This window comes from Cataglyphis hispanica, chromosome 13, assembly GCF_021464435.1.
Source record: "Cataglyphis hispanica isolate Lineage 1 chromosome 13, ULB_Chis1_1.0, whole genome shotgun sequence".
NCBI classification, from domain to species: Eukaryota; Metazoa; Arthropoda; class Insecta; order Hymenoptera; family Formicidae; genus Cataglyphis; species Cataglyphis hispanica.
In genome coordinates, this window is record NC_065966.1 from 799,044 (window position 1) to 812,549 (window position 13,506).

At 30.0% G+C, this 13,506-nt stretch overlaps 2 protein-coding genes across 3 annotated transcripts in view; both read left to right on the forward strand.

Annotated features, from left to right (window-relative positions):
- The first annotated feature begins 25 nt into the window (after positions 1-25).
- LOC126854148 (MFS-type transporter SLC18B1-like) lies at positions 26-7,809 on the forward strand. Its single transcript, XM_050600565.1, has 8 exons — positions 26-484; positions 3,655-3,750; positions 4,343-4,633; positions 4,790-4,910; positions 5,036-5,259; positions 5,469-5,644; positions 5,916-6,084; positions 6,501-7,809. The coding sequence occupies exons 1-8, from the start codon at positions 377-379 to the stop codon at positions 6,804-6,806; spliced, it is 1,491 nt and encodes a 496-aa protein (XP_050456522.1). The 5' UTR covers positions 26-376; the 3' UTR covers positions 6,807-7,809.
- Positions 7,810-11,003: 3,194 nt separating this feature from the next.
- Positions 11,004-13,506, forward strand: part of LOC126854125 (uncharacterized) — a 41,547-nt gene continuing 39,044 nt past the window's right edge. Inside the window, exon 1 of one of the 2 annotated variants that reach the window (XM_050600520.1) lies at positions 11,004-11,332. The gene's annotated coding sequence lies outside the window, so the exon portion shown is untranslated. The remainder of the gene's footprint in view (positions 11,333-13,506) is intronic. The other variant, XM_050600521.1, reaches the window with a different exon arrangement.

A 13,506-nucleotide genomic window follows, 5' to 3' on the forward strand; every position in this document is an offset into this window, starting at 1 on the left:
TCGTAAACTCTCACTCTGTGACACGCGCAAGTCATGGCAGCGCGTTGGCTGATAATGAATTAGAATCGTGGTAGGACCCTATCACATTCGACCTTCGACCCTCTCTTCTTGGTCTCTTTCAAAGTCCTTAAAAGTGCGGCAACGACGCTCGGCTACGCACGCGCGCATGTCATGAACGAGACAAAACGGGACATATTGTGTGTATACTCGAACTAAATGTGTATTATTCACGGTGAGCGTTCAGTTAGTCGGTTCGTGATCGTCCCTCATGTCGTAAATACGCGATTCCCCGTTGCTTTCAACTTTCTTTGCTAAGAGTTCGTCTGAGTGCTGCGTCTGTGAAGATCTAGGGGTGTGCGCAACGCGAATCAGTAGAATGGCCCAGTTCACCAAGAGGCAATGGCTCACCCTAATCGTCATCAGCATTGCTGATTTTGCGAATGCCATCTGCGTTTCACTACAAGCGCCGTTCTACCCTCAAGAGGTAAGGATCATGATCGTCATAAAATTCCTCATACGAGACAAATTTTCCCGAATAACTGCATTTATAGATGAAAAAGACAAGAAACTGATGAATAAAATCTTGCTATTGAATTTTTTACGTTTCTAAAATCACGATATTAAACAAACGTTTCCTATCTTCAAGGTGCCTTTGTGGAATTTCAGATGATAGTAATGTTTACGATGGGCTCCCATCTCTATAGACATAACACGATAATGCTCGATTCTTATGGTATCATCGATATATTATGTGTAAATCCGGTGATATAATTCGAGAAAATATCTATCTATAAGTTATTAGAAATAAAGCAGAGATTAAACTCTTATCCATAAATACGAATTTGAACGCATGGTGAAGAAAATATTTACGAAACTCTAGTCCCATTATTGTTTTGACACATGTAATATATAAGTCATCAGAAACAAAACATTTAATAATTCCCTTGGAAATAAAAATAAAGGATTGCGAAATATCTTTTAAATTCATCAAATTTTAGAGAAACTTTGAAGTTATAATATATTATTATAATTCTTTTTCTCTCAAAATCATTCAATGTTATTAAATTTATTAATATTTTTTTATAAACTATGAATTTTGTGCATATTTATTTTTGTTGCATACTGAAACTGATATGAAGTCGAAATGATTTGAAACACAGAAATTTAAAAAATTAAAAGATAGAAAAATCTTTAAAATATAAAATTACTTTACCTAATTGATCTTAAATATCTACAAGTGTGTTAAAATATTACAAATGTTTAGAAATATTTTGATATACTTAAATATTACATGTTATTAATAATTTTCTTTCTCGCAATAATGTTTAATCGCATAAGTAATGTTTAATTACATGTTTTAATATTTGCTTTATATAAAAATATTATAAATGATGACCAGATAAAACATCGTTTGTATGAGAAAATATTTCTTGTAAAATGGTAAGAGGTTATCTTAACGGTCTAATGTTATTAGCTATAAATCAAGTAAACATTTATAGTCTTTCTCTTCTCTCATATAGCAACGAGATGGTAGCGTTTAATAAGATAAGGAATAGTTATCCGCACTACTTGTTCCTTTTTCTAAGTGCCATCAACACGCCGCCTGAGATTAATATGTCAGTCTGGTGAACATTTGTCAAATTATATTGGCGTTTCTAACTTAAGGCAACGTGTTTTGATGGGATTCTATCTGGCTATTGCCAGTTTTAATGTTGTTTATTACACAGGCGGAGCCTTTCACGCGTGCCCGGTTATTAATAACTTTCCGATAATATAATATAACGATATAATCAGTTGTTCTGAGTTAGTGGAACAGAAATGCGATACATCATTTTATAACATATGAATAATAATGCTTCGGTTTTTCGACAGCACATTTAACCGCAAAAGAAATTGAAGCTTTCATCATTTTTTTTTTATATTTAGCGCATTCATTATTTTCATTTTCCATCTTTCATCATTCTCTTCCCCATTTTCCCAATTTATTATATTCATTTTTCATTCTTTGTTGCATTATATTTTTTAGACATGTTTAAATCATGTTATATTTTAAAAAAGATTATTGTAATATAAAATTAAAAATTTATATAAAATTGAATTTATCTATTTATTAAAAATCTTTTTCTTAAAAAAAAAATAGATTAAAATATTATATTTAATAAGATTATATATATATTTTTCACAGTCGTTAAAACGTCTTGAAAGAAATCGAATTATCTGAATTTAAATTGTTCTTCCAAGAGTGTAAAGGTTAACATTTATTGCAAAAATCTCTTCAATAAATAAAAGAGTCTAATATATTTTATTCATTTTCTTCTTTCTAGAATGTTTCTGCGCTCGAAAAAAAAGGTCAAACAAAAATAGATCAAATTATCACAAAAAAATAAACGATATTATCTGCATAAAAAAAATTTTTACAAGACTTTCTTTTATTGGATTACGTGCGCTATATTGCATGTCAGAATATCTATTTGCTACTCTATAGTTAAAAGTTATTAAGTATTACATATTTATCTTATAACAAAACGAAAATGATTGTACTTATCATAATTTTTGTCTTATTCCAAATTATAATATTGCTAATAATAATCTGCAGATACTACAGTAATTAAGTATGATAAAAATGCAGCGCACATAATTTAAACAATTTGTGACAGGATATCAGAGAATATTGCAATTAGTTTAATCGAATTTCTGGTGCAATAAGTACATTTATATTCATAATAGATTAAATAAACTTTGTACGTTTCTCTATGCTTTAATACATTTGATAAAAAAAATTGAATTTCTCTAATTTTTTTATAAAAGTAAAATTGTAGTGTGCCATTAAAGTATATGATAAACTATACAGGTATTACTTTGTAATTTCATTTATGTTATCAATTGTTATGTTTCGGTTATGTTATTATGTTAAAATTATTATCATATTAATTATTTTAAAATATTGATACAAACTTTTATTTAAATTATTTAAATCATTTGATATTAATAGATATATAAAAGAAGACTGTAACTCAAAATGAAATTTTGTCAATCAAAGGAAGAAATTTTTATCAAATATTGATAATAAAATATTTTGCATCATACACACATACATATTCCCCTATTATACATAAAGAAATAAAAATATATTTTTGCACAAAATTATGTGTATCTATTTACTCTTATATCACCATAATATATATATATATATATATATATATATATATATATATATATATATATATATATATATATATATTGTATGATAATAGTTTCTCTTTCTTGTTTTCTATGTTGTTTTCTATGTCTCTTAGGGTCAAAGTATTCTCATTTATCTAAATCAATTTTCGATTTTCGTTAAAGATATGCATCACGTAATTTTTCTATTACTTTACATGTATTCATGGACAAAATATGTGTCCAAGACCATTTTTATCTATTGGGGGACAAACGTACGATAATTCGGTTTGTAGTCTTGCCACGTGGAGCAAAGCTACAAAGTTTATCGGGATATTATCTCTACGAATATTAATTGCAATACGACAAAGATAATGAACGGAGCTACTGCGTAGTTCAATGTGTTCTCTGAATTGCCAATATTTCATCAGCAAATTAATAGATATGTAAATATATATGTAAATGTTCATTAGCGTGAATATTCCTTTTTTACAGGCTGAAAAGAAAGGCGCATCACCTTCGGAATATGGCTTAGTCTTCGGAATTTTTGAACTCGTCGTCTTTGTTATTAGCCCGTTTTACGGACAGCACGTGAGTACTGACATAATTAATGCTAGTTAATGATTCTAAATATATAATGCAATTTTTAAATAATGACATTTTTGAAACGTTATGTTATTAATATAATAAAATTTGTCCAACTATAATCTTAAAAATGTTCTATTGTTAATATTTTTTCAATATGATTCTCATCAATTTATCTTATCTATTTAAATTTTAAATATCTAATCCAAACAAATATATCCACTGAATATGTAATATGGCTACAGTTAAAATATTAAATAAAATATTAGACAAATATAATGAAATAATGATAAAAATGATAAAAAAATATATTTATTATAATTTATTCTAATCTGAGAACCTATTTTTACAAATATATTTTTATAATATTGTCAAATACGAAATATTCAATATTATAAGTACATGAAAACTAAATTCCTCTCTCATAATGTGAGCCTATGTTAATGATCAGAACTCAAACGCGAAGTATTGAAGCTTGCCATCTGTTAAGCTGATTAATTATTACATACAAAGATTTATAAATTAGTAGTTCAACTTTTATGCTTCCGCGATAATAACTTTTAATTAACGAGTCATCACATTTATTGTTTATTTACAGCTTAATCGAATCGGCCCCAAGTTTTTATTCAATGGTGGTATCTTGACTACAGGAACCTGTGCCATATTCTTCGGTTTATTGGACAAAGTTAACGGTCATTATCCTTTTATAATACTATCATTTTTGATCAGAATAGTGGAGGCACTGGGGAATGCTGCATTTCTAACAGCTAGCTTCGCCATTATCGCCAAAGAATTTCCCGACAATGTCGCCACGACATTCGCCAGTTTAGAAACTTTTTTCGGCTTAGGACTTATCGTTGGTCCTACCGTGGGAGGTGCACTTTATCAGGTAACTCTCAGATATTCTCAGAATAACATTGCCCGCGAATTCTCTATTTTAAATGCGAATATTTATATCTTGTTTAAATTCTCACAAAGTGACACATTTTAGAAACATTAAATTATATTAAATATTATTTATATCTAATGGGTAAATATATATTAGGTTGGTGGATACACTACTCCATTTGTTGTCCTTGGCTCAGCCTTATTCTTGGCAGCTGTCAGCACTGCATTTATTCTACCCATGCACAATGATAGTGACCGAGCTGAAAGCAATACCGGAGGTATTACACGAATAAATATTTAAATTACTGTAAATCCCAAATCTCTTTCTCTCTCTCTCTCTCTCTCTCTCTAATATAATATATCTAAGGTAATATATATATTATTTGTTATAAATCATACACAGGAATGACAAAGGTTCTGAAAATTCCTGGCGTAATGATCGCCTCTATGTCAATAATCGCGACAAGCATGAGTATCGGATTTTTGCAAGCAACTTTGGAACCGCATCTGAGGCAATTTAACTTGAGCCCGGTTATATTAGGATTAATGTTCATCATTAATGGCGGCACATACGCAATAACTGCGCCGGTGTGGGGTTGGCTTTGCGACAAATATTGGCATCCAAAGGTAATTTTATAAGAAATATGAAAGAGAGAGCCTGCGTCATAATAATTACGTCATTTACAGAATTTTAGCCTTTAATTAGATTGCTTATAAATTACAAATTATTTTTCGAATGCAAAAAGTCACCGGGCGCTTTAACATTGTATATTAAATTTAATTATATTAAATATTTAACGCGTAAAAAGAAAAAAAAAAGATGTAATGCTTTTCAGATGGCAACCATTGCCGGTTGTATTCTCGTAATGATCGGTTTCTCTTTGGTTGGTCCGGCACCATTTATTCCATGGCCTACCTTAATCTGGATGCCCATCACCGGCCTCGTGATCCACGGCTTAGGCATGGCTGCTCAACTGGTTGCAAGCTTCACGGATGCCTTGCGAACATCTATGTAAGTCACCGCATAAGAATAGCTCTAGATATTCGATTATTTCAATTATTCCTATATATTACGAAATGTGCGATCACTTGCTATTTATAGAAATAATCCAAGAGTTTTTTTTATATATTATTATATATTATTAGATGGACAAATTAAATTTGTTTAACAATTATAATTATTTTAATAATTGCAATTGTTAAAAAATATATTTTAATATTTATTTAACATTTATTTATTTAAGTATATTTTAATAATTAATATTACTTATTAATACCACAAGATCGTACGGATTTCCAAATAATTTTGAGACTTATGGTCTCATAAGTGGATTGTGGACAAGTACTTTCGCCCTTGGAGCATTCATTGGCCCTAGCGTTGCTGGAATTCTTTTGGATAGCATCGGTTTTAGAAACGGTTCTATGTTTATCGTCTTACTTCACATGTTAGTGGTATGTATGATTTATCTAATATTATACGATATACACGAGATATCTATCGTAATTTTTTAAATTTATTTTCTAGTTAAATAATTTTAATTTTAAATTAAGATTAATTTAGATTTGTCATCCAGGAAAAGAAAAATGCATCAATCTTGCAATTTATTGTTTCTAATCCAAGTTGTCGTATTAATAGCAATGAAAACGGTTGTAACTCTAATAAAATTAATTCTTTTAGTTAAAAAAAAAAAAAAAGTTATTTTCCAATATAATAGATCTGTAAAAAAAAACAGTCCTTAGACATTATATAATAATTTATTTTGCCTCGACCATTCGATTTTTGCATAAACCTTGAAAATTTAAAATATTTCTCTCTTATTTGGAATATTTCAAATATTATGATCTCGCTTTAATCGTAACTTTTCCAGGGCGTGATAGCCACGGTGTTTCTAAGCAGCTGTTCTCGCGGACCCAAGCCATATACTGACGTCGGCACCGTCGAGAATCTCAGAGTCCCTCTGATGGATAGCGTCCGATCGAGCAGCGGCAGTTTGCAACAGAACGGACGGGGTCAAAGTGTACCAATCGACAGATCTGGCGGCATGAATTCGCTGATCGTGTGCAACAGTTATTCGAATAGAGCCGGCGCATGGTCCAGGGCTTCATACAGCGGTCGCTATTCGCATAGCTACGGATCTATAGAGACCAAAAGATACTTGGAGCTCACTACGTGATCTTAACCGATTATCCTTATATCTAAGAACAACAATATGCGAGCAGAATGTTGCTCTTGCGTCCATCATCGTTCTCACTCTTTGACTGTCATCCAAATGTCACAGTTTCCGCGATATCGATCGGAAACGTGAGGGACTATTCGTTTTCAGAAAAAGTATATAGACCGAAAATTAATGTCTCATTTTAGTCTTTTTATATAAATTTAATTTTATGTTAATTAAATATTATATTAATCAAATTTATATTTGAAATTATATAATAATATCCATTGCGATGGCATATATATGAAATAATACTATACTATAAATAGTAATGTAATTCTTTATATCATGATCCATGGCTATAATAGATTTACTTCAAATTATGGCAATATCACGAGAAAATGATATAAAGAAACAATCAAAGAGATATGCTGAATTTTTATCATAAGCGTAGTGATTAATTCGCGATAATTATATGTTATTTCATACAAGTACAATTCTTTTTATTGCTTTCTAAGCTGTCTTAAATTTTTAATCTTAAAATAAGTTTTAAAAAAAATTATAAAAATATTTTCTAGTAATAGCAATTAAATAAATTGATGAATCTATATATCCTCGAGAGAGATAATTTTAGATTAATACGTGCAAATCTCGATACATTTAATGCATGTATGTCTATATTTAATTAAAAATTCAAAGATTGCGATATATAAAAGTTATATTTAAATAAGTCAAATAGTTAATATCGATAAGAGCGAGCGAGATACACGCTGTTGCAAACGCTTCCAAGCAGTATTCATTCAGGGTGCATTATTAGCTCGATTTACTTTAATAGGCTCATATTCAATACCATTTCTCCTTTTGTCAAGTGTTCGATCCGAAACTTCGAACCTTCCGCTACTTAGCAAGATTACTGCCACTACGATAATAGCGTTTACTCGAGAGGAAATCGACTCGTATCACATATGAGGCTTGTACGTTGCAAACAGTGGCTATAATACACTATCAGGTTTATACTTGGCGACATACTTGTTAGACTTTTTTTATTTTTTTTTTATACATTTGTAACATAAATCTACCAATATATTTGATAATTGTCAAATACCCTCTTAGAACGCAAATATATATAATATGCAATTAATAAAGACTGTGTATTAATTTAGTAACAGTGCAGAAATTGATAATTCGCTCGTAAAGTTAATCATAAAAATTGACATTAAAATAAAATATATTGTTGCACTTTGAAAGTACAAAACATCGAGAAAGTCAGAAACGTCATGAATCGAAATTTAATTGATGGAGGACAAATCTTAGAATTAAGTGACTATGCCATTGCAAAACTTGTATTTGCAATGGCACGAACATAATTCTAGATTCGAGCTTTTTCAACGGAAAAGGTAATGGAATGTTGTGGGTGTTAATGACATGTCATCAAGCGATATCATGATACAGAATGAGTACAAATGATTTATCGCAAATTAATTATTGCTAATAATTTTTGCAATTGTTTAGAAAGAAGAAAACATATCAATAGATTAAATATTGAAACTGCATGTACACGTTTTTTAATTGTTATTTTTATTTAAGGAATAATTTTCAATTCACATGTAAAATTTTATCACTGCTTTTTTATCTGAAAAAAATAATTAAACTAATTTTAACAATATTCTTCTCTTTCTTTTTCTTTAGTAAAATTCACTTTCATTGCCTTTAACGAGCCAAATCGAGTTTTCAAACGTCGTTTCTTCTTGCGTTCGATTTGAATTCCAAGCTATTCATGCATACATGACACGCCTACGCACGTGCACGAATTCTTTAACAATATATGTGCGACTATCTTTTCTCGCTCCTGTCTATGTATGTATAACAATGCAAAAAAGGCTCGGTGAACCCAGCACGTGTGAATGTACGGGGTGATTCATATCTCAAATATTAAAAGCAGATAATCTCTCTACGAGACAGAGAAAGAGCTATATTGCTGCATTTAACCATTTTAATTTTAAAATATTATTTAAAAGATCATAAATGATTTTATAATCTAAGCTTTGTTTATATATATTTTGCAGATAAAATATGTTTAAAAAAGTGTTCACAAAATGTTATATTATTCCTATTCATAGATATTATTATATATAATATATTATATTTGACAAATTTTTACAATGATAATATACCAATTAAGATATGCACATTTATCTGAAAAATATTCTTTCTTATCGTCTCTCTCCTTTTCTAACAAAAAAGAAATATTAGTTATCGACAAAAAAATGTTCATTAAAGAATATAAAAGATTTACTTTTATATAAAATTATTATTATATTTTTAAATAAATAATTAATCCTTTTTTTAGAAAACTATAAATTAAAATGTGTATAACTAATGGACGCAAAAATTATTTTTAGTTTCTTTTTTTATAAAACAAAATTTATTGCAACAACACAAAAATATCTTTCTAATCTTTTGTTAAATTTACATAAGAATTTGCAACATAAGTCAGATAATGCGCTACTGTTTTCATAAGTATTTCATATTCCATAGATCGTCTTGTTCATTCGTGTGCATCGACCTGTCAGTAAACGATTTTGCTATTTCTACAAAGCTAACAAAAATCTATTCAATATTTTTCGCCCTGCAAACAGCTGCTTTCTTACCATCTGATTGTTGCAATAGACAAGATTAATGATTAGTAGAGATATTAAAATTATTTCATTATTTCAATAAAAATTATTATTATATTTATGCATAGAATATAGCTAAATTTGTATAATATATAATATAATATAAAATGAGGTAATTTTTATCAAAGATAAAAAATGTAATAAATTTTTAATAAAATCACCAATTGTGCATCAAACTTGTTAAAATATGTATCATTTATTTTGCATAAAACAAATAATGTTACATTTTTTTCCCATCAAAGAACCAAGCCAAGAAACGACGCTTTGTTAAGTACGAGCGGAAGGAAGCAGTGAAAGAGAGTAAAGGGAAAGAAAGAGAGGGTAATACGAAGAATTTGAAAGTCTTCGTGTTTCCTTCTTCAAACACAGCCGAGCACGAAAGCGAAGTGGAAGAACGAAAGGAAGACGAGAGAATTATTAACGCATACGGCGTTGTTCACCGGTGTGCATCGAAGTGTCCGCCGAAGCACTATCTTTCCTTCCTCCCCAATGTCCCTCTCATCTCCCTTTCTTCGACGATTCCTAACGACGAGACATAAGGCGTTACGTCGTGAATTCCTACGGATCTTGTTGTCCCGACTGGCTGAATGCAAGAACTCATTGCCGGAAGGAACAGCACGGTCGAGGACAATGCGAGCAATTAACGCATTTACATAATAAGTGGTCCTTGACGTAATCGAAAGAGAACTAGGTTCGAGATTTATCCATTCTTAAATTTATGATTAGTTTTTTATTAGTTATTTATTAGTTAGTCTTTGGCTGCAAAAATCTTATAATAGGATAAAAATTTTGTAGCAAAATATATTTTTAAGTAAACAATCTATTAAAACGTCTCATTGCTATAATTTATAATATCATTATTTTATATCACATGCGATATTTTAATTCACATGCGATTCGAATATTTTTTTTTTTTTTACATTTAATAATTAATCTTATTGTATAAGAAAATTATGTGTGGGAATCTCGCAACCGATCTCTAGCGTCTATTTCTAAATTATTAATTGTTCCATGGCTACAAATAAATTTAATTTAAATTTAATAAAATCTGAATTTAGGATATTAAATGACTTTTTAATTTACTAATATGTGCGTATTTTTTGTAAACAATAAAATAATAAGTATCTATTCCAATATTTATTTAACATATCCTAGAATATTTTAGAAAGCTTCTCGTCTAAATATGTATTATTCCTTTAGACTAGCAAAAGAATTAAACTAATTGTAATAAGCATTGATATCAGCTCTTTTATGCGGGTAGAGCAGGTACCAATACACCTTGCTCCAGACTTCCCTCACTTCATCAGGTGAACCCATCGAGCAAGGTGCTGCCACCTGAGCAGGTACACTCGCAGGTATAAAGGTAGACAGATACACAAATACACACAACACACACACACACACAAACACACACACACACATCAGCAACCCGCGAAAAGAAGCGAGTCCATGGAAAGAGGGTTGTCGGTCGTTACTCTCCCACTTTTCCCTCTTGTCAACCGGTAGAGGGGCCCCGATGCGCAAGCGCAAAGACCCATGGGTCCTTTGCACCGAGAGCGAACGGTCGGGGCCGAACTACAGAGTTACAGAGACCCAAAGTCCGTTTCTATCGTAAGGGAAGGACGTGCTAGTCTCATCAGCGTCTCCAAGATATATACGAGCTATACGTGATTTTTGTTGTAAGTTAGCCTTTCTCGTGAGTTCCCGTTTCGATTTTCCATTTTCTCTTCTCTTTATCACACCTTGATCGCGAGTGAAACGTGCGTAAATTTTGGAATTTCGACAGACATCGTATAAATTATCAGTGACGAGAGAGATTACTTGTACCGGTGTACACTGTGCCATGGGGATCTAGGAACGGTCAGGGTAAGTTACCGAAAAGAGATTCTTTTCTGTTTACCTTAAAGAGCATAGATGCTATTATACAATTTTTAAGAAACTTCATTTCTTTCAAAAGAATACGCTTTAATCAAACTAACAATAAATTATAAAAAATATGAGTATGAATAAATAAATCTCCTATAAATTTTAAATAAATTTTTAATAAATTATTATTATTTTTTTTTTTTAATATACTCTTTGAATTTGAAAAAACGATATTGAGTTTAAAAAAGTGATAATAATATTAAATATTAAATAAATATAAAATTAAATATTAAAAAATATTAAAAATCTTTGATTTGACTTTCAAGAAATTTTATGCACTCTTGAGGTTACGAGAATTGATAAATGCAGACTTTAATAAGTTAGAATAAATTTAAATTACATAACAAATCTATTCTAAAATAATTATAAACTTGTAAATTGCCTATAGCTATGGCATTTTTATGACACACGTCTATCGATGCCATTCACTTTTTATGGAGAGTGGGCTGGCGAAATAGGATGTCGAAAGACGAGTATGCTAAAATGCTAGCTATTAATTTATGTAATGATTAATAGAGAATCTAGAAATTTGTTTACCAAATTTATCTATATATAAAATGAAAAATTTTTCTCATTTTTCTCATCTTTTTCTCAAAAATATTTTCATTTTAAAGGCAACGTTGAGCTTATTTATTCATTTAAGTTAACATTTAAAGTTAATCGCAAGAATATAATTTTCGCGTAATTGCCATCCTACAAAATAACATTTATATTAATATTTCGCCGACACGCGAAAGCGCAGCAATTCCCGGCTTGCAGCAGAGGTAGATAACCAAGCGGAGCACTGACCGGTGATTTGAATGCGCAGAACAGTGCGAGAGCTTACGATTCATAAACACTCTTTATCTGTTACCCGGTAGTAGATATACAATACATACATACGATCATAAACATCATCACAATTCTTAGATATATTCGCTTTACGATGTTTACACATACGTCATATTTACAATCAATAATAAATAATCTGCCATGATTGTTCTATCCTCGTAATGAATTAACTACTTTAATTCTGATTTCTATGTACAAGATTATGTTATTTTTTTTCCGACAAAAATGCATTTATATTACGCTAAAAATCAGATTAATTGCAAAAAAAAAAAAAATAAATTAATTAAAAATCTTAAAGAAAAGAGTAAATAAATATTATCTCATATCATTTTTAAAAAACTCCAAATGATAATGTCAAGATCAAATAAACAATATATTTACTGAAATTTGTTAATATAATTATGAGATCATGATTTGTTGCAAAGATAAGAATTACAAATAGAATTATAAATAGTCCATCTCATCGTGGTTCTGCCATTTCTCATCTGATGCTTCCCTTTTCTTCCTTTTTCTTTCTTTTAGTTCTTTACTGCTCCTTTATGGTATTCACATGATCCTCGCAAAAATGTAATTAATTAATATTGCGTACGCACTAATTATCAGAATACGTATAATATTTTGTTTAATGCTCTAATCATTAATCGCACACGATTTTATTTCATATTGCACCGGAAAAATCGCCGTTACACGAAGCTATGATCCCATGATGATTATTCGCGTGGGTGAGATGGCATGTGCCGTATGATATCTCTTGAAACGCATTAACTTTTTACTTATTATTTATTTTTTATAAATAATAATTATTATTAACCTGCGTGATTAATTAGTTTTCACTCAGTTATTGCCCCTTAACTCGCATAGTAATTTATTAGTATCACGTAGTAATTTATTTATCGAAACTTGTGTATTTTATATGATTTATTATTTGCTCGAAAGCAATCTTCGTAAAGCGATGGCACATTCTTGCATTCATCTTTGATTTTAACGTGTATACCTATTCATTTGTGTTATGTAATGGGAGATAATAAAATTGCGAAATATAAAATTATCGAATGAATCAAATAAAATGCTACTCATTAGCAAGCATTGTGAGAATAACATTGTGTGAATTCGACCGCGAGATTTTTCAATGCTGACGTGATTTTTGCATCGTAATAAAGTGCATGTTGTTGTGCTAAGTAAAGTGCTGGGTATAAATTAATAATTAGTGAGCGCATAATGGTTATTATCCGTATTTTTGTGAATGAGTATCGTGTGAGTGCCAGGAGATGAAGCAGCAGCAA

Bases quoted from the DNA above. Each gene is read 5' to 3' on its own strand.
- LOC126854148 (XM_050600565.1), top strand. From the start codon at position 377: ATGGCCCAGTTCACCAAGAGGCAATGGCTCACCCTAATCGTCATCAGC. The intron at 485-3,654 runs GTAAGGATCATG...CCTTTTTTACAG, and splicing joins CGCCGTTCTACCCTCAAGAG to GCTGAAAAGAAAGGCGCATC. The intron at 5,260-5,468 runs GTAATTTTATAA...AATGCTTTTCAG, and splicing joins ACAAATATTGGCATCCAAAG to ATGGCAACCATTGCCGGTTG.